Consider the following 21,896-nt stretch of genomic DNA (forward strand, 5'->3'; position numbering starts at 1 on the left):
AGATCGCAATATCCCTCGGTAGGAAGGAGACTATACCAGCCAGTTTAGCTGTCCTGGGGAACACATTCAGAGGATGACAGAGGGCCATGCACTGACCTATGTTCCACCCAGTAAGACTGTTGATGGTGGGAACATCAAGCTGTAGAACAATATGGACTGATTATGCTATTTATAACACATACACACAAATGCTTTATATACACTACAGGCAGACACATGTGTCTATCAATGCACAGAGAAGGTCCACAAGGAGAGTCAGCAAATCCAAACAATGTTCCTCTGGGCCTAGGATTCACTGAGGCCCAAATGGTCAAGGAATTCTTGGCTTCATTGAAATAATTTCATTTGTATAAGAAAAATGTATTCACCTGTTACTTGAGTATTTAAAATTAATTTGACAGTGTAAGTGAAAAGCTGCTCTGAGACTTTGTGGTGGCAGCCGTTATCCAGCCTAGAGGCTGCCAAGGCTGGGGATGCCCCAGGGTAAGGCAAAATGGACAGCTCCCTGGGGCCCAGCCCCTGGCTACCAGCCCAGGCACTGGGGGATGCAGGAGGGGACACCTGCCAGGCTCCTGGAATCCAGCCAGGCCTGCAGCTGGCCCTCCTGCCAGGCGGCGGGGGCAGTTGTCCAGGGCACTCTCTCCCTGATTTCCTCCTGAGGAGGAGGGAGGGACCAACAGGGAAGCTAGAGGTCAGGACTCTGACTGAGCGTGTACGGAGCAGGATTCCTGGTCCACTTGTGACACGGAGAGGTCTGGAGGTGAGATTGACCTTGGGTAGGACGCTTTGGTGCATCGGCCACCACAGGCGACTTGTCTATGGTTATCCAGGCCCCCTCTGTGGCCCCTGCCCAGGTCCAGAGCCCCTCCAGGTGGCAGTCAGGCGATGAGGAGGTACTAACATCCCCACCTCAGTCAGAACAGACAAGATCTGGACAAGGGGACATAGAGGCACTTCCCTCCCAAGTCATGCTCTGAACCCAGGACCCCAGGTTGGAAGGCTTCTCCCAAGCCCCTGGAAGGCTGGGGATACAGTGGAGCTGCAAAAATTAGAGAGAAGAGCAAGCCCAGGCCCTCAGCAGCATCTTGGGGCCTCTGACAGCCCTGACACTGAAATTCCATCTCCATTCCACTGTGGTTTGAGTCTTGGTTTTGGGGGGCACATCTGTTCCCTACAGTTAGAGCAGCCCATTGCCAGACTGCTCTGCAGAGAGGGGTGCCAGCCAAGCTCCACCAGCAGCCATGGGCTCTAAGATACTTGACAGGTTTGCCATGAAGAGGGAAGGAGGACGTGACCTTGGAAAAAGGCCAATCGCCTTGCTTAGGTACCCTGCTCACCACTTTCTGGTTGTGGAAAGGTACGAACTTGGCCCCAACCAGACCTGCCTAAAGTCACTTGGCACTCCTCAGTTCCCTGGTCTCTCTCCCCATGGTCATTTGATTATTCCAGGCACATCTCTGCCTCTGAGCAGGGCAGGTCCAAGGTGCTGGGGACTGATGCCTCCAGATGGGAGTGGGTGTGGGAATATATCAGCTCCCATGCCCCTCAATGGGATTCGCCAAGGCATGTGCTTCCAACTTCCTCAGGAGGTCCCATAGGGGACTAAGCCCCACTGGTAACTTGCTCACTAACACGGTTCCTATGGGCTTGCCTTCCTTCCCATGACCCTTCCCTTCTCCCTCATCATGCTTCCTGGGGACTTGCACCCAGCTAACCTACTGCAGCACCCACTTCACTACCTGCACAGAAACCCTTGTCTCAGAATCTGTTTCTGGAGAACCCAAACAAGACAGCAACATTTGGCAAGTGACTTCCCCGCTCAGTGCCTCAGTATCCCCATCTGTAAAGTGGGCACAATCGCAAGTGCTGGTTCCCCGGTGTTGAATCATCCTGCTTCAGGTCACAGCACTCCACTTTTGTCTGTCCCATGGTCAGTCTTTTCTTTTTTATTTTTTTAAGATTTATTTATTTATTTATTTAAGAGAAAGCAAGAGTGGGAGGGCCAGAAGGAGAGGGAGAGAGAATCTAAAGCAGATTCCACACTGAGCATGGAGGCTGACGCAGGGCTTGATCTCACAACCCTGAGATCACGACCTGAGCTGAAACCAAGAGTCGATGCTTAACCAACAGAGCCACCCAGACACCCCTGCCCCATGGTCAATCTTAGTGGCATCTTCAGTTTGGGGACTCAGGCCTGTCCTGACTGGGAGGAGCAAGACCAGGTAAGGCCAACCGGAGCAGCCCTTCTGGACTGTGAATCCTGCAGGTACAAAGAGAGGACAGATGGCCCAGTGCCCCACCTGAGGCTGCCCATGGGGCCACCTCCCAGCTCCTACTTGAGCTGGCCTGTTTTCTGCTCTTGCCCAGCTTTGGTCCCTGCCTATCCTGCTCACTCAGAGGCTGCCCCTTAGCCTTCCCATCACCCTGTCAAGAAAGCAGGCTCCCATGTACAGAAATTCCAACCTTGGCCTCTGCATTTTGGGGGGGTATCCAGGAGCATCTTACATATTTGAGCTAGAGCCTGTGCCTCTGAGTGACACTCTATCCCCATGGCTGGTGGTCCTCACGGATAAAATAGGAAGCAATGCCCTGGCTTTTGCACATCTCACTTGGGTACTATGGAGTTTATGCTTTGCTATTCCATTTGCTCATGTCTGGTGCTCCATAGGTGGCAAGGTGTAGAACTCCCTTGTGTCCCACCCTGCACATGATAGGAGCCAAATAAGGGCTTATTAAATGCCTAGGTAATTGGAGGAAGGAGTCTGGCTTCCAGCTTGGGAAAAGTCTGGCTACAATTACAATTAGAATACAGAACAGTTTCATCATCCCCAAAGAATTCCCTCATGTCACTCCTTTGTAGAAACCCAGTCCCTCTACTTAACTCCTGGCCACCACTGATCTACTTTTGTTCCTATAGTTTTGGTTTTTTTCCAGAATGTCATGTAAATGAAATCATTAGAGTATGAAACTTCTAGAGTCTGACTTCTTTGTTCAGCATCATGTCTTTGAGTTTCATGTCTCAATAAGTTTAAAAGGATTTGAGTCATACAAATCATGTTCTGTAACCACAGTGGAATATGGAAGAAAGATATCTGGGAAATATCCAAATATTTGAGCATTCAATAATGCAATTCTAAATAAACCACAGGTGAAAGAATAAATCAAAAGGAAAATTAGGAAGTATTTCGAACTGAATGACAATGAAAACATAGCCTATCAGAGCTTATGGGATACAGGTAAAGCTGTACTAAAAGAAAACTTTAAACAGGAGAGCAAATTAAACCCAACACGAGCAGAAGAAAGGACATAATGAAGATCAAAGAGGAAATCAATAAAGTGGAAAACCAAAACCAGAAATAGCAATAGAGAAGACCAATAAAACTGATAAATGTCTAGCCACACTGAAATTTGGGAGAACACAACTTACCAATAGCAGAAATGAGAGTGGTGACATCACTACAGATTTCTACAGATAGTTGAAAAATAAAGAAGAATATTCTGAAAAACTTTGTTCATAAATTTGAAAACCTGTTCATAAATCTGTTCACCAAATGCACAGATTTCCTTGAAAGTCACAAACTACAGAGGTTGACTCAAGGAAAAAATAGATAAACAGCATTGTGTTCATTAAAGAAATTAATTTTGTAGGTACAAACATCCCCCCAAAGAAGACTCCAGGCCCAGATGGTTTCACAGGGGAATTCACCAAACATTTAAGGGAGAGATAGTAACAATCTTATACAAGCTCTTCCATAACATTGAAGTGGAGACAATATTCCCCAACCACTTTCATGAGGCCAGGATTACCATCATATGGAAACCAGGCAAAGACATTCTAAGAAAACTACAGACTAAAATTTCTGATAAATATAGATGAAAAATTTTAAACACAAGCTTAGCCAACCAAATTCAACAATATATAAAAAAAATTAACACATCATAACCAATAGAGGTTTCTCCCAAGAAGGTAGGGTTGATTGAACATTCAAAAATCACAATGGTGGGGGTACCTGGATGGCTCAGTTGGTTGAGCAATTCGCTCTTGATTTCAGCTCAGATCATGATCTCAGGGTTGTGACATCGAGCCCAGTGTAGGGCACCCTGCTGGGGATGGAGCCTGCTTAAGATTCTCTCTCCCTCTCCTGCTCTTCCTCCCCCCACTCTTTAGAAACAAACATCACAATGGAACCCAGTATAGGTAGTGGGTCAAATAGTGTCTCCCCCTCCCCCAGATTCAAGTTTACTCAGAACTTCAGGATATGACCTTATTTGGAAATAGTCTTTGTAGATGTCATTAGATAAGGATATTGAGATAAAATTACTATAGGTTTAGGATGGGCCATAAATCCAATGACTGGTGTCCTTATAAGAAGAGGAGAGAAGAGGTCACAAAGACAAACATGAAGAAGGCTATGTGAAGATGAAAGTAGGCAGAAATTGGAGTTATCTGGCTACTACACAAGGAACACTGGGACCACCAGAAGCTGGAACACAGAGGAAGGATTCTCCCCTAGAACCTTTAGAGGGAGCATGGCTCTGCTGACACCTTATTTTCAGACTTCTAGCTTCTATAACTGTGCAAGAATACATTTCTGTGTTTTTAAGTGGTAATTTGTTACGAAACCCTAGGAAATTAGTAGACCATACTACATAAACAAAAAACCCTGTGATCATTTCAATAAATGAAGAAAAAGCATTGACAAAATCCAATATCTATTCCTGATAAAAAAACCATCTCAGCAAACTAGGAATAGAGGGGTATCTTCCTCAATCCAATGAGTGTAGATTAAAAAAACCTCCAGCTAGCAGCACAAATGGTGAAAGACTGAGCGCTTTCCCCTGTGATCAGGAACATGACAAGGATGTTCACTCCCACCACGTCCATTCAGGATTGTACTAGAGTTTCTAGCCAATGCAATCAGGCATATAAAAGAAAAAAAATTCATTCAGATTGGGATAGAAGGAGAAAAACTGACTTTATTTGCAGGTGACACAATCCCCTATGGAGAAAATCTGATGAAATCTATAAAAACAGCTACCAAAACTCATGAGCTTAGCAACGTTCTAAATTCAAAATAAATATACAAAAATCAAATCTATTTCTATATGCTAGGATTGAAAAATCAGATACTGAACTTAAAAACAATTACCATTGGGGGCGCCTGGGTGGCACAGCGGTTGAGCGTCTGCCTTCGGCTCAGGGCGTGATCCTGGCGTTCTGGAATCGAGCCCCACATCAGGCTCCTCCGCTAGGAGCCTGCTTCTTCCTCTCCCACTCCCCCTGCTTGTGTTCCCTCTCTCGCTGGCTGTCTCTATCTCTGTCGAATAAATAAAATCTTAAAAAAAAATACCGTTGACAATAGTGTTATAAAGATCTGAAAAAGTTGTAAAAGACCTGTGTATTGACAGTACAAAACATTCCTGAGAAATTAAAGAATATCTAAAATAGTGGAGAGATCGACTTTGTTCACTGGTTGGAAGACTTTATGTTGTTGAGATGTCAGTTCTCCCAAAGTTGGTCTAGAGATTCAGTGCAATTTCAGTCATACTTCCAGGGGGTCTATTTGTGGAAATTGACAAGAGGATTCTAAAGTTCACATGGAAATGCAAAGGAATTAGAATAGCCAAAACAACTTTGGAACAAAGAACAAAGTTGATGAGATAAACCTACTTGATTTCAGAATTTATTCTAAAGCTACAGTAGTCAAGACAGTGTGGTATTGGCCTAAAGATTCCATCTTTTGGATTATTTGAAAAAAATTTAGTATTCCATTTTAATTTATATAATTTATGTGTGTATATCTTTGCATAGACTTTTCGTGCTCTCTAGGGATTATGATATGAACAATTAATTTTTCAGTCTACTAAGACTCAACATTTTAACTTCCCGTAGAATGCAGACTCCTTCACCATACCCTCTTCCTTTATGCTGTGGTTGCCTTATGTATTATACCTATCTACATAGAAACCCCATCACACAATACTATAATTTTTACTTTTAACATCAAACTTGTTTTAAAGTTTTCCAAGTTTCCTCTCTGTCTGAAGAAATTCATCTAGCAATTCCTCTAGTACTGGCAACAAATTATCATAGTTTCCTTTCCTCTGAGAAGGTCTTCATTTCAACTCATTTCTGAAAGATATTTTTAGTGGATATGAAATTATGTGTTCTTCCAACAGTTTAAAAAATATTATTCCATTGCTTTCTGGATTCTATGGTTTCTGATGTGACATCTGTAGTCATCAGAATTGATATTTCCCTACACATTGTGTGTCATTTTTCTTTGGTTGCTTTTAAGATATACAAATGGTCCCCAACTTACGATGGTCCAACTTATGATTTTTAAACTTTAGAGTGGTGCAAAATGATATTTATTCAGTAGAAACCACAATTTGAAGTCTGAATTTTGATCTTTCCCTGGGCTAGTGATGTATAGTCTGATATTCTCTCTTGATGCTGGGTGGTAAGCAGCGAGCTCCAGCTCCCAGTCATCAATACGATCACAAAGGTAAACAACCAACGTACTTAAAACGATAGTGTACCCATACAACCATTCTGTTTTACGCTTTCAGCACAATATTCAATAAATGGCACAAGATATTCAATACTTTATTAATAAAATAGGCTTTGTGTTGCATGGTTTTGCCCAACTGTAGGCTAGTTTAAGTGTTCTGAGCACATTGAATGTAGGCCAGGCTAAGCTATGCTGTTCAGTAGGTTGGGCATCTCAAAAGCATTTTCAGGGAGCCCTGGGTGGCTCCATTGGGTTGCACATCTGACTCTTGATTTCGGCTGAGGTCACAGTCTCAGGGTCTTGGGATCGGGCCCTGCGTGAGACTCCATGTTCAGCATGGAGTCTGCTTGTCCCTCTCCCTCTGCAACTCTCTCTTAAATAAATAAATAAATAAATAAATAAATAAATAAATAAATAAAATCTTTAAAAAAAAAAAAGAAAACATTTTCAACTTAATGCCACTTTCAGCTTACCATGGGTTTATCAAGACATAACCCCATCATAAATTGAGGAAGATCTGTGTTTTTCTTGAATTTTTATCAGTGTGATTGATGTATCTGGGCACGGATTTCTTTGAGTTTATCCTGTTTGGGATTTGTATCTGTAAATGTATGTTTTGCTTTGATTTGGGGAGGCGCAAAATTGGGGAATTTTCAGCCATTATTTTTCAAGTATTTTTTTCTATGTCTTATCTCATTCTTTCCTTTCTCCCTTCAAGACTCTGATGACTTGATGTTAGACCTTTTTGGTATTATCCCCACAAGTTCCTGAAGCTCTGTCCATTTTTTTGACACTTTTTCCCCCCTCCCTGTTGTTCATTTTGGATAAATTTTACTGACTTCCTTTCTAGTCAGGGAATTTCTTTATTTTGTATTTTCCAAATCTAAAATCTCTACTTAGTTCTATTTAGGATCTGCTATTTGTTTACTGAGACTTTCCGTCTTTCTGTCCATTTCAAGAGTTGTTTGCCTTTATTTCCTGGAGCATGAATGTAAACAGTTGCTTTAAAGTCTTCTCAGAATAATATCCGTGTCATCTCTGGATTGGCATCTGTTGATTGTCTTTTCCCTTGTGAGGTGATGTCAGTGTTTTCCCACTTCTTCATATGTCAAGTAATTTTGTTTTTTTCTCCTGGACATTCTGAGTATTACATTTTGGGACTCTAGGTCTTGTTTAAATCCTGTACAGAATGTTCGTTTTTAAAATTTTGTGTGTTTTATCAAGCAACCTGCTTCCCGAGGGTTGTGGTTCTCACCTCAGTTCAGTTTCCAAAGCCTTTGCCGAGGTATTTATATCTGTCCTGTGTATGCATTACCCCATGGCTAATTTGGGACCTGAATGGTGGTCCACCCTATAGTTCAGATCTTAAAGGCATTGATTTGCTACTTAGAGTCCGACCCATGCATGCAGACACAGCTCAGAGGTGAGTCTGGGAATTTATAACCAATTTTATTTTGAGCTTTTTCTCCAAAGCAATCTCCCCAACACTTTTCTGTTTCCACTCCCACCCTGCACACTACCTGGGTTTCTAACTAGAACACTGAGACTTTAGTTTTTCTCTGTCATGTACTTCCTGCAACTGCATCTGCCTCTGGGACCAAGCAGGGAAAGGATAGAAAAAACAAAAGCCGTGGGTATTACCCTTACACTCTTCAGCCCACAGTTCCTTTAGTCAGAAAAGGAACTCAGAGTTTTAGGTAACTTCCCAGCAGCCACTGCTGCTCTGTTTCTGTGGGGATTTCCTGGGGTAGGGGTGTGGGCAAAACAGGAAAAAATAGATTCCCCCCTCCTCTCTATTGATGTTAGATATTTTTGGTATTACCCCACAGGTGACTGAGGCTCTGTTCATTTTTTCTACATTTTTTCTCTCTGTGGTTCATTTTGGATAAATTTTATTGAATTATCATCAGATTCAGTGACTCCTTTTGTAGTCAGGGAATTTCTTTATTTTGTATTTTCCAAATCTGAAATTTCCACTCAGTTCTATTTAGCACCTGCTATTTGTTCACTGAGACTTTCCCATTCTTGAATCAAGTGTTTCCCTTAGAGTTCTTTTTGTTCACACCAGTGCATACACCTGGATTTCAGTTTGAGTGAAGGTAATACCAAAGGAAAAAATGGGAAACTCGTGGTGGTTCAGTTGTTTATAGAGGTCTGCTCTCATTCCCAATTCATCTGCTCTAGTTTTTAAAAAATAGACTTTATTTTTTTCAAGCAGTTTTAGATTCACAGCAAAATTGAAGGGAAAGTACAGAGAGTTCCCATATATTCCCTATCTGACCAAAGCCACAGCCTCCCCATCATCAACAGTCCACACCAGAGTGGTACATTTGTTGCAAACAATGAACCTACACTGGCATGTCATTATCACCCAAAGTTCATAGTTTACATTAGGATTCACTCTTGGTGTTATACATTTAAGGGTTGTTGGGGTTTTTGTTTTTGTTTTGTTTTTGGTTTTGTTTTTGTTTTTGTTTGACAGAGAGACAGACAGCGAGAGAAGGAACACAAGCGGGGGAAGTAGGAAAGGGAGAAGCAGGCTCGGGGCTTGATCCCAAGACGCTGGGATCATGACCTGAGCCGAAGGCAGATGTTTAACGACTGAGCCACCCAGGCGCCCCGGTTGTTGGGGTTTTTTTTTTTTGACAAATGTATAAAATGTACCCACCATTATAGTATCATACAGAATAGTCTTACTGTCCTAAAAATTTTCTATGGTCCTTCTATTCATCCCTCCTCATCCCCCCTCATACTTCCCCCTACCAAACTCCTAGTAATTGCTAATCTTTGTACCATCTCCATAGTTTTGCCTTTTCCAGAATGTCACATAGTTGGAATCATACAGTACAGCCTTCTCAGATTGGCTTTTTTTTCCCTTCGCAGTATGAATTAAGATTTCTCCATGTCTTTCATGGCTTGGTAACTCATTTCTTTTGACCACTGAATAATATTCCCTTGTATAGAGGTACCATACATTTACTCATTTACTTACTGAAGGACATCTTGGTTGCTTCCAAATTTGCAAATTCTGAATAAAGCTGCTATAAATGCCCATGTGGAGATTTTGTGGAAGTTTTCAACTCCTTTGGGTAAATACCAAGGAATGTGACTGCTGGACTGTGTGGTAAGACTATGTTTAGCTTTGTTAGAAATTGCCAAACTCTCTTCCAAAGTGGCTGTACCATTTTGCATTCCCACCACCAAGGAATGATAGTCCCTGTTCGCTGTTGGTGGTGTTTTGGATTTTGGCCATTCTAATATGTCCAGTGGTATTGTTGTTTTAATTTGCATATCCCTGATGACATGTGATGTGGAACATCTTTTCATATGCTTATTTGCCATTTGTATATCTTCTTTTGGTGAGGTGTCTGTTCAGGTCTTTTATTTTCAAGGTTTTTTGTGGGTTTTTTTTTTTTTAAGTAAAGTCTGTCTCTAATGTGGGGCTCGAACTCACAACCCCAAGGTAAAGAGTTGCATACTCCACCAACTGAGCCAGCCAGGTACCCTGTGTTCAGGTCTTTTGACTATTTTTAAAATTGGGTTGTTCATTTTCTTTTCTTTTTTTTTTTTTTTAAAGATTTTTTTTTTTTATTCGACAGAGATAGAGACAGCCAGCGAGAGAGGGAACACAAGCAGGGGGAGTGGGAGAGGAAGAAGCAGGCTCATAGCAGAGGAGCCTGACGTGGGGCTCAATCCCATAACGCCGGGATCACGCCCTGAGCCGAAGGCAGACGCTCAACCGCTGTGCCACCCAGGCGCCCCGGGTTGTTCATTTTCTTACTGTGGAGTTTTAGGAGTGTTTTTTATAACAGTCCTTTATTCCTTTTACAAATATTTTCTTCCAGTCTGTGACTTTTTTTCTCATTCTCTAGACAGTGTCTTTCACAGGACCAAAGGTTTTAATTTTAATGAAGTCCAGCTTATCAATTATTTCTTTCAGGGATTTTTCTCTGGTGTTGCATCTAAAAAGTTATCACCATGTCCAAGGTCATCTAGATTTTCTCCTATGCTATCTTCTAGGATTTTTATAGTTTCCCATTTTACATTTAGATCTAAGACTCATTTTGAGTTAATTTTTGTAAAGGGTGTAGGGTCTGTGCTTAGATTCATTTTTATTGTATGTAGATGTCCAGTTGTTCCAAAACCATTTGTTGACAAGCTATTGTTTCTCCACTGTATTACCTTTGCTTCTTTGTCAAAGATCTGTTGACTGTATTTGTGTGGGTCTATTTCAAGGCTTTCTATATTATTCCAGTGATTTGTCTATTTGTTCACTAATGCCACATTGTCTTGATTACCATATCCTTTTTAAAAAAGATTTTATTTATTTGAGAGAGAAAGCATGTGAAAGAGAGAGAGCATGAGCAGGGGGAGAGGCAGTGGGAGAAGCAGGCTCCCCACTGAGCGGGGAATCTGCTAGAGGAGGGGTTCAATCCCAGGACCGCAGAATCACGACATGAACTGAAGTCAGACACTTAACTGATTAAGCCACCCAGGTGCCCCTTGATTACTGTATTGTTATAGTAAGACTTGAAATTGAGTACTGACAGTGCTCCATCTTTGTTTTTCTCTTCCAGTACAATGTTGGATATACTGGGTCTTCTTGCTTCTCACATAAACTTTAGAACCAGCCTGTTGATACTAACAAAATAACTTTCTGGCATTTTGCTTTGGATTGCATTGAATCTATAGATCAAGTTGGGAAGAACTGCCATCTGGAAAATATTGTCTTCTTATCCATTAGCATGAAATATCTTTCTATTCATTTAGTTCTTTGATTTCATCAGTTTCATAGTTTCCTTCATAGAGACCTTATACATATTTCATTAGATTATACCTAATTATTTCATTTTGGGGAAGTGTTAATGTACGTGGTATTGTGTTTTTAACTTCAAATTCCACTTGTTCATTTCAGGTATATAGGAAAGTGATTGACTTTTGTATATTAACCTGGTATATTACAATCTTCCTTTAATTACTTATTAGTTCCAGGAGTATTTTTGTTAATTCTTTTGGAATTTCTACATAACATGATCATGTCCTCTGTGAATAAAGACAATTTTATTTCCTCCTCCTCAATCTGTGTACCTTTTATATTCTTTTCTTGTCTTATTGCATTATCTAGGACTTCTGTTATGATGTTGAAATGCAGTGTTGAGAGCGGATATCCTTGCTTTATTCCTGATCTTAGTGGAAAAGCTTCAAGTTCCTCACCATAAAGTATGATATTAGCTGTAGGTTTTTTGTATATATTCTTCATCAAATTGAGGAAGTTCCCCTCTAGTTTGCTGAGAGTTTTTATCATGAATGGGTGGTGGATTTTGTCGTATCCTTTTCCTGTGTCTATTGATACGATTTTTTTTTTTTACTTTTCACTAGAGTTTGCTTTATACATTTACAACTAATCCAAATTCACTTTCAAATAACACTATACCTCGTCATGGATAGTATAAATACCTAACAAAAATAAAATATTCCTAATTCCTCCTTCCAATCCCTTGTTTCATTGCTGTCATTCATTTTGTGTATCCTTGAATACATTGTTGCTATTCTTATTTTGAACAAACTATTATCTGTTAGATCAATTAAGAATAACAAAAATAAAATTTTTATTTTACCTTCACTTATTTCTTCTCTAATGCTCTTCCTTTCTTCAAGTAGAACTGAATTTCTGATCTATATTGTTTTCCTTTTCTCTGAAGCACTTATTTTAGCATTTCATTTTGGGGCTTTTTTGGCAGTTTTATACCTTTATTTAACAATCAGTGTTTAGTTCTCATCTCTATTAACTTGTAGATTTTTGAAAGTGGTGACAAGTACATGGGTAACGAATGTATGGAGCTTGTTTGGTGAGTTTTCATCCTCGTTACCTTTTCTTTTTTTTTTTTTTAAGATTTTATTTATTTATTTATTTGACAGAGAGAGACAGCCAGTGAGAGAGGGAACAAGCAGGGGGAGTGGGAGAGGAAGAAGCAGGCTCCCAGCATAGAAGCCTGATGTGGGGCTCGATCCCAGAACGCCAGGATCACGCCTTGAGCCGAAGGCAGACGCTAAACGACCGAGCCACCCAGGCGCCCCCTCATTACCTTTTCTAAACAACCACACAAGGATCCAGAATGGGACATTCCCTATTCCTTTGGCCCACACAGCTTTGTTGAGGCTGGTGTCAATGTGCATATCTAGAGTTCCCATCTCCTTCATGGCAAATTTCCAGATCTCTTTGAGTGCACGAGGGGCACACTTCTTGAAACCCACTCCACGAATGTGCTTATGAATGTTGATGGTGTATTCTCTGGTCACTACCTCACTGATGGAAGAACAGTCCTTCTTCTCACCATCTTCCATTAAGGGAGCCACGTGAAGCCAGGTGACAAGGAGGCTCAGAGCAGAGTGGGACAAGTGCAAGTCAAGTCCTCTCTCCCCAGCTCAGCCTCACACTGTCCCCCTTCAGGCGCTTCCAGGCACCAGGCCCCTGAGGTCCCAGGTTGGAGTTTCTTGCAAGGCAGCTCCTTGGCAACAATTTCTCCATATTTTTGTTTGTCCCAGAAAGTCTTTATTTCACTTTCACTTTTGGAAGATTATCTTGCAGAATATAAAATTCTAGATTGGTGGGGGTTTTTTGTTTTTTTTTTCCCCCCTCACCACTTTAAACATTTCACTCCACTCTTCTTGCTTGCATGGTTTCTAAGAAGTCAGGGGTAAGTCTCATCTTTATCTACAGGTGAAGTGCTTTTTTCCCCCTCTGGTTTCTCTCAAGATGTTTTCTTTATCTTTGATATTCTGCAGTCTGAATAGCATAGGTGTAGTTTTTTTTTGTTTGTTTGACATTTTTCCTGCTTGGTGTTCCCTGAAATTCCTGGACCTGTGGTTGGTTTTGACATTAATTTGGGGGAATTTGCAGTCATTGTTGCTTCAAATGTTTTTTGCATTCCATTTGCTCTTTCCCTTCCTTCTGATAGACTCGATATACATATGTGACATCTTTTGTGGTTGTATCACCATTTTGGGATTTTGTATTCCACTTTTTCAGCCTTTTTTTCTCTTTGCTTTTCAATTTTGGAAGTTTGTATTGACATTTCCTCAAGCTCAGAGACTCTTTCTTCAATCATGTCAAATCTACTAATGGCTCATCAGGTATTTTCCATTTTTGTTATAGAGATTTTCATCTCTGGTACTTCTTTTTAATTCTTTTTTTAGGATTTCCATCTCTCTGCTTACGTTTATTGTATGTGGTGTATTTTTACTCTTTAGAGTCCTTAGCATACTAATCATAATTGCTCTAAGTTCTCAGTCTGATAATCCCAACATCCCTGCCATATCTGAGTCTGATAATTGTTCTATCTCTTCAAAATGTGATTTCCTTTTTTGCCTTTAAGTGTGTCTTGTAATTTTTTTTGTTGAAAGCCAGATATGATGTGCTGTATAAAAGGAAGTCTAGTAAATGGACTTTTAATGATTTGGTAATAAGGTGTGAGAGGAGAAGTGTTCTACCGTCTTATGACTAGGTCCCAGTCTTTTAGTGAGCTGGGGCGCCTGCACTTAAACTACACAAATACCTCTCAGTTTTTCACACCATTAGGTGGGACAGGATGGATAGAAGGGAGTGGAACTGGGTTTTTTCCCCCTTCCCCTAGGTAGACAGCTGGTAGGGGCTGGTGATCGGTATTTTCCTTCCCCCAGTCAGTCAGACTCTGCTAAAAGTCCATTGGGTTAGGCTTTGGTAAAACAGTTTCTCTTGAGGACAAAACTTTTAAAGCACAGAGTGCTCCAGTGTATTTCAGAAAGGTTCCTTTTTCCTGTCTCTACAGGCAGCACAGGAGGATTTTCTCTCATGGTCACTGTAAGGACTTGCTAGCATTCCTGGAGGTAAAATTCACTCACAAGAGTGTGGGGGTCCCCCTGACTGGGTCCCTCTGGAATTTTTAACTCTCAGACTTCACACCAACCTTCCAATTGGTGGATCGCAGGTCAACTTTTCCTACTCTGGCATCGGCTTCTGGGAAGGTTTCTGTTCCCCTCTTTTTACTCTGTTGACTTGTGATTCTCTGTATCCATCTGTGTGTCCAGCTTTGGAAACAGTGATTTGCCCAATTAAGTCACTGCTCTGACAGATCTAAGAAGAGTTGATTTTTCAGTTTGCTTAGCTTCCTACTTATTAGGGTGGAGTGATGACTTCCAAGCTCCTTATATGGCAGACTGGAAACTGGACATCTCATTTATTTTTCGGAGTTCTCAGATAGCTGTTGCACACATTCTGTCCAAGGGTCTCAATTGCATTTAGTGGGAGAGATAAAAACTGTACCTTTTGGAACAAAATGCAGTAAATTTATGGTTGAAGATAAAACCAAGAAGATATTTAACAAAATCTTACAAGTTATTTCTGGGTAGGACAGTTTGGAAGGGTTTCTTATTCACTTTTTGGTCATTTCCAACTTCTCTCTAATGCACTTTATTACATAATTAGAAAAAGAAATCATGAAGCACTCTTAAAATAATCCAGGCATGGTGAACTCACATTTACTGGTCAGAATAATTTCTAAGGCATATGTTGTGGACCATATGGACAGATGGAGAGTTCGCATGAAGTGCTGCTTAGGGGAAAGGCAGGGCCTAAACAATGTGAGCATTCCCATTCTAGCCCTAGACGCCACATCTGCTCATGTGAAAGAAAGAGAACAAGGCCAGATGCTAGCCCATAGTCTTTCAAGCAACAGGGCTTTGGGGCTTTGTTTATTTTACTTTTTATTGTCTATCTTATATTGTCTAAACATCCTGTTAAAATAAAAATGTGAAAAACAAACAGACGAGTCATTGCCATTGCTCTGAGGAGTCCTGAACCCTTACCCCACTCCTTGGCCCCGAAGACACACATAGCACTTGATTGGTGTCCTGAAAAAAGGTGTGTCCAGGTTCCTGGAACCTGTGACTGTTACCTCATTTGGAAAACAGAGTCTTTGCAGATGTAATTAAGAATCACGAGATGAGGAGATCATTCTGGATGATCTGGATGGGCCCTAAATCCAATGACAAGTGGCCGTGTAAGAGACACCCAGAAGAGGAGACAGATTGGAAGGAGAAGGTGACATGAACAAGGAGAAGGGTAGCTATGGCAGTGGCATGGGCTCAAGCCAAGAAGATGGCAACCACCAAAAGTTACAAGAGGCAAAGAATAGATTCTCCTCTGGAAACTCAGGAGGGAGTGTGGCCCTGCCGATACCTTGGTTTTGGACTTCCAGCCTCCAGAACTGTGAGAGAATAAATTTCTGTTGTGTGAAGCCACGAAATTTGTGGCAATTTGTTACAGCGGCCCAAGGAAACAAATAAAGCTTCAGAGAGGCTGGACTGTGGCAGGTCATCCTGCCCAGGCCGGCTCAGTCCAGAAGTCAGACCTCAGGCACACTGATGAAAGTCAGCTACAATCTGATGTGTGCAGGCAGAAGCCCTAGCAGCAGACTTGCAACCAGGGAGGAACACAATGTCCTCTAAGAAGGGATTCTTGGGATACCTGTGGAGCGACCCTAGCAAAGTGTCTCTTTTGTGAAGGTTACTGAGTGTTACAGCCTCTGGCAAATGTGTGCATCAGTCAGCATAGCAGAGGGCGTGCTGCAACAGCAAAGACCCCTATGCTCTCAGTGAACTGTAACATTGAAGGTTTACTTCCTCCTCAAGCTACATGTGTACAATGGCTCATGCATGGGTTCTGCTCCCCATTGCCTAGCTCCATGACCCAGGCTGAAGAAGCAGCCACCATTTGAAACACGACTATTCACCATGGCAGAAAGAAAGAGAGCTTTGGCAGGTCCTGCACAAGCAATTAAAACACACCACCTCATTTGTCTGATTCATAAGTCATTCAAACCCACCCAAACCAGGAGGTCAGGAAGTGTGACCCTATCATCCACCCAGAAAGGGGGGAGCTTAAACTATTTAGCAAACAGTGTTCGCAACTAGCACACTTTCTGTGAGTCCAAACAGCCCCTCATTCCACTGATTTTTCAGTGATCTCTGCCCACCACAGGGCTTGTTCAATTACTGTTGAATAAAAGGAAGAAGGGAAGGAGGGAAGGAAGGGAGGAAAAGAAGGAGGAAGGAAGAGAGGGAGGGAAGGAGGGGGGTAGGAGGGAAAAGGGGGGGAAGGAGAGAGGGAGGGAAGCAGGGTGGGGGGGAGCGGGAGGGAGAGAAGGAGGGAGGAAGGATAAAGTTCTTGTTGTGTAGAAAGTGCTCAAGACAGTTTTTCTAAACCAGCCCTGAAAACGGAACACAGTAGGAGTACTAAAAACATTAAATTGACATTCCTTTTTGTTTCTCCTAGTTTTGACTTACAGCTTTTTCTCAAATCCAAGCCTATCGCCAGACTAGCCCAGGACAGGGCAGCCTGAACAACTGAGGTCAGGAGCGAGGTTGCTGCTTGTGGAGCTGGTCCAAGCAGTCAGAGCTCAGGCTGGGTGGGTGTCAGAGAAAAGCTCAGTGCTGGGTTTGGTGCTGGGGGTGCTGTTCACTCCCCTGTCTTTAGGGCTGTGTCCTAGTGACCCAGGACATGCCCAATCCTGCACCCTATCGTTTCTGTCCACTTGCTCTGCTCTGGCAAGCTCTATCTGAGCTAATATCTGCACTCTGCTTCTGATCAGTCCATCGAGATAACAACACAAACCTGGGACTTCGCTTTCATTTCAGTCTTCCCCTTGAATCAATGGAAAATCCATGTCAAGTTATGACTTGCTGTCTGCAAGTGTCAGAAACCCCACTCAAATGGTTTCCAGAATAGAGTACAAATGGTTTCAGGTGTGGTTGGATCCAGCAATCTAACCCAATGCTCCATTTCTCAGCTTGGCTTTCCTCTGTTAAGCCTCGTTCTCAGACTGCCTGTTCCCCACCTCACAGCCCTGGCCCGTGAGCCTAGGCCAGTGCTAGGAATATTGTAAGGGTTCAAGAAATACTTGTGGAATGAATAAATGAATAAATGGATGATGGGCTTAGTACTCCAGGTTTACAACCTATTAGCTTAGCAATTCCAGGAAAAAGAGAGTAACTCCTTCCAAACCAAAGTCCTCAGGGATGACTGTAATTAGTCTGGCTTGGGTTTGGGTCATGTACTTGTCAGAGTGGGCTAGACTTTGCCGTGGTAACACATAAATCCTGAAATCTCTTACTGCTTACTCACATCACAGTCCAATGTGTTTGGGACATGGAGGCTTTGCTGTAAGTAGTCACTGAGGTGTCCAGGCCCCTCCCATTTTGTGACCATCTTCTATTCGAAGCTTCACGGTCATCAGGGAAAGGAAAAAGAATATTCCACATAGAAGACATGTTAAGTTACAAACCTGAAAGTGGCATTCATCACTTGTGCCCATATTCCACTGGCCAGGGCTGGTGCAGAAGGAGAATAAAGCGTTTTACAAAATTGTGCCATTGTAGCTTGCTGTGGGTTTTATGACTCCCTGGGCTAATCACTGAGGCCAGGAAGTCTCACTGCTCTGATTGGCCAGGCCTCGGTTGCACGCACACTCCTTAAGTTGGGGGAATGGGTCAGCCCTTCAAACTTCTTTTGCGGGCTGTGGGAGAGGCCTGCTTCCCTTGGGGGGAAACCAGGATGCTATCACCAGAAGGGGAGATGGGCGCTGGACGAGCAGAGTTAATGCTGATCTGTAACCCCTGGGTGTTGCTTCTTGACCCTCCTCCCAAGACCAACGGACTACTGGGCATTCTTTATAGGGCCAGGCTAGCCAAGGGGCCCAGAACAACTTTTATTTTACTTAAATTACTCTCAAATAACTTTCAGACCCCTGTGCCCCCTCAAAATCTAATTTAATGAGAATATTCAAGCCTTGTTTTTTATAACAGACTCTGGACAGATAAAAAGATTTAAAGTAAATGCCTAGAAAGTCATACGTATTTTAGTAAGTTTTAGAAACTGATTCTAGAACTCATGCATATTCCTTGTAGGAAACTTGGAAAATAAAGAAAAGTATTAGTCAGCTTTCACTGAGCTATGCTACAAATGATCTCCCAAATCTCAGTGGCTTACAGCAACAAAGGTTGATTTCTCCCTCGTGTTTTATACTGGCAATGGATCAGCCAGGCTCTGTTCTGTGTCTCCATTCCAAGACACAGGCTGCAGAATCAGCCCCATTGGGATGTGCTGTTCTCGTAGCAGGAAAATGAAACTGGCTGAACCTACAATGGTTTTTAAAGCTTTCGCTCCAACATCGTATATATCACTTCTGCCCATATCCTGTTGTCTGATCGTGTCGACGGCCAAGTCCAATGTCAGTGGAGCAGGGTAGTATGCTCTTTCAGAGGGAGGCCCTCTGAGTCACAGGCAATGGGCAGAGAGGCCTCACAGGAAGGGGAGAGCAAAAGTGAGAAACACAACAGTATCTACAACAAGTAGGAAAAAATATATAATTACGCCAGTGTCATCCACCCAGAGGTAACCACTGTCACCCTCTTGGTGGATTTCTTTCAGGATATATTCCTAAGCATGTGTAAACTAACATTCCTGTCTAATCGCAATTTACGTGAATCACTGAAAATAATGACACAAAGGCAATCAAACCCAGGTACTCGAACAATTGGTATATCAAACCCCCAACCAGATGATTGGGTCAGCCTCCCCCAGCCAAACCCAGACTCCCAAACCGATGGCCCAGACTAGTGATTGATTTGGCTAGAAAACTAGATTAATTGGCACCACACTGGTGGAGTGCCTACTGTATACCAGACATTGGTGTTGGTTGACTGAATCATGTTGATTGGATTACGTAAATTGAGTCCAATTGACTTCATATGTACAATATTGTAACTTATAAGAAATATAAACTATAGGGAACAAACTGGTGGGGAGGTGGGGGGATGGGTGAATAGGTGATGGGGATTAAGCGTCTACTTACCATGATGAGCACAGGGTGATGTATGGAATTCTTGAATCACTATATTGTACCCCTGAAACTAATATAACAGTGTATGTTAACTCTACTGGGATCAAAATAAAAGACTTTAAAAAAAAAGAAATATATGTTCAGTCATTCAGATGACCAAAACATATTTGTCCGTGGTTCCTGGCTCACAGCTCTCAAAACCCTTGGAAGCTTTTGAGTGGTAAGAGCTATGAGAACGTATTTTGTTATACTGGGTCACCTGTCCTCAGTTCTTGAAAACACTTCACTGTCATAAAGGTGAAATGGGTATCTTGGTTTCAAGCTCCTTTCCACCACAACTGGGTTTATGTTAATGAGGTGACTTTGGCAAGCACATAAGGGTGGGGCTGGTTGCCAAGGGAACCAACAATGAATAGAAGGTTGGCACTTTCAGTCCCACCCCCTGATTTCCACAGAGGAGAGAGGCCTGGAGTTTGAAGAGGTCACAAATAGACAATGACTCGATCAGTTATACATATGAAATGAAGCCTCCATAAAAACCCAAAACGTGGGCTCTGGGGTGTTGGTAGAGAACTTCCAGGGTGGTAAACCAGAATGCCTCTGCTTGCCATCATGCTGGACCCAAACTCCATAGGAACAGAAGTGCCTTTGCAGGGGACCTCACCTTAGGTATCTCTTCATTCAGCTGTTTGTCCATCTCCTTTAATATCCTTTGTAATTAATCAGTAATCTTGTGAGTACATGAGTTTCCTGAGTTCTGTGAGCCGCTGTAGCAAGTGGATTGAACCCAAGGACTGGGTTGTGGGAATCTCTGATTTATGCCAGTCAGTCAGAAATGCAGATTCCCTCTACTTGGGATTAGCATCTGAAGTGGAAGGCGGTCTCTTAGGACTGAGTCCTCACCCCATAGAATGTGACGCTGTCTTCAAGTTCATAGTGTCAGAATCGAGTTGAATTGTAGGACACCCAGCTGGTGTTGGAGAATAGCTTGGTGGTGGGGAAAACACCTGCTCTCCACATGTTGGAAATGGAACCAAATCCTAATATATGTGTGAACTTTTTTTATGAATACCTATTTTTTATTTTAAACTTACTGCTTAAGGATTTTTGTATGTGTTGCTAAAACTTTACAAGCATAATTTTAATAACCACATAAAGGTTGATTGTGTGGCTATATCATAAATACTCAACCCAAGTCTTGAACATTTTTAATGCTGCTAGTATGTGCTGTTTAAGTAACTGCTGCAATCTACCTATGTTCATAAAATAATGTCTCAATACAAAAGTAACTCATTTTCATGATAATGTCTCAATACAAAAGTAACTCATTTTCATACGTAGATAAAGAAAAAAATTAAATTTTCCTGTAATTCTACTTCCTAGCAATTATCGTGTGGCTAAACCTAAGTATACAGATTTATTTATAAACAAGAGTGGGATCCTTTAAAATATACACAGTTGTATGATTTTCTGATTTGTTCTCATGCCTGAGACTCACCAAAGGGGAATTAACAGGACGCAGGGAATGACCGTGTTTAAATCTCTTTATATGTTTTGCCATACCTGCACCCCCTCCATCAGAGTCTGTGTGTGCCCCCACCCCACTACAGTAATTGTGTTGTGATCGTTACTTGCTTCCATCTTGCTGGAAGAGAACTTGGCTTGATTCTCAGGGACCTCCCAAGTAGACACCGTGTCTAGGTGGCAGGCCGGCCCCCAAAAGGCAGAGAGCTGTGGGGCTGTGTCAGCCTCTACCACAATACTCTGTTTTGGTAACAACTCTGGCTCAGTTTCCCTTCTCTGAAAGGGCAATGGCTGCTCTTTGCTGCCACCTTTGATTTTTGTCTTGACCTGCAGCTCACCGCATGGGACAGCTGGACATAGTGATTGCCCCCAAAACATGGAACACAGCAACAGTGATGGATATCACCTCTGAGGTTAGGCTGTGAGAGACAGTGACTCTGTCTTGCTCACGCACGCTCCCTTGCTGGCACTCTCTTGTTTGCTCCCTTTGGTGAAGACAGCTGCCCGGTAGTGAGCTGCTCCATGGAGAGGTCGACGTGCTAGGCAGTTGAGGACGGCTTTGGGCCAACAGCCATTGAGGAGCCGAGGCCCTCAGTCTAACAGTCCACAGGTTCTGCCAACAACCACATGCATGAGCATGGAGGTTGGGCCTTGTCTCAGACATCTCGATTGCTGCTTCATAAGTGACCATGAGCCAGTGACCCCCAGCTAAGCCACACTTGATTCTTTTTTTTTTAAAAAGATTTTATTTATTTTATTTGACAGAGAGAGAGACAGCCAGCAAGAGAGGGAACACAAGCAGGGGGAGTGGGAGAGGAAGAAGCAGGCTTCCTGACGCGGGGCTCGATCCCAAGACCCTGGGATCATGCCCTGAGCCAAAGGCAGATGCTTAAAGACTGAGCCTCCCAGGCGCCCGAACCCACACTTGATTCTTGACCCGCAATAACTATGGGATAATACGTAAGTGTTGTTTTAAGCC

General features: G+C 42.4%; 1 protein-coding gene across 1 annotated transcript; it reads right to left on the minus strand.

Moving 5' to 3' along the window:
* Positions 1–12,284: 12,284 nt before the first annotated feature.
* Positions 12,285–19,262, minus strand: LOC117801423 (60S ribosomal protein L31-like). The gene is made up of 3 exons (XM_034655717.1): positions 19,234–19,262; positions 12,602–12,894; positions 12,285–12,385 (listed from the first exon to the last, which is right to left on the minus strand). Exons 1-3 carry the CDS (start codon positions 19,260–19,262, stop codon positions 12,285–12,287), a joined length of 423 nt encoding a protein of 140 aa, XP_034511608.1.
* Positions 19,263–21,896: the final 2,634 nt, after the last annotated feature.

Source organism: Ailuropoda melanoleuca, chromosome 3 (assembly GCF_002007445.2).
Source record: "Ailuropoda melanoleuca isolate Jingjing chromosome 3, ASM200744v2, whole genome shotgun sequence".
Lineage (NCBI taxonomy): Eukaryota > Metazoa > Chordata > Mammalia > Carnivora > Ursidae > Ailuropoda > Ailuropoda melanoleuca.

What these genes read in the sequence shown, in the direction of transcription:
- LOC117801423 (XM_034655717.1), bottom strand. Translation starts at nt 19,262, where the DNA reads ATGATTCAGTCAACCAACACCAATGTCTG. An exon ending in TCAACCAACACCAATGTCTG is followed by an intron (nt 12,895 to 19,233) that starts GTATACAGTAGG and finishes CTCTGCTCTGAG; the next exon opens with CCTCCTTGTCACCTGGCTTC. An exon ending in TGTGTGGTTGTTTAGAAAAG is followed by an intron (nt 12,386 to 12,601) that starts GTAATGAGGGGG and finishes AAAAAAGAAAAG; the next exon opens with GTAACGAGGATGAAAACTCA.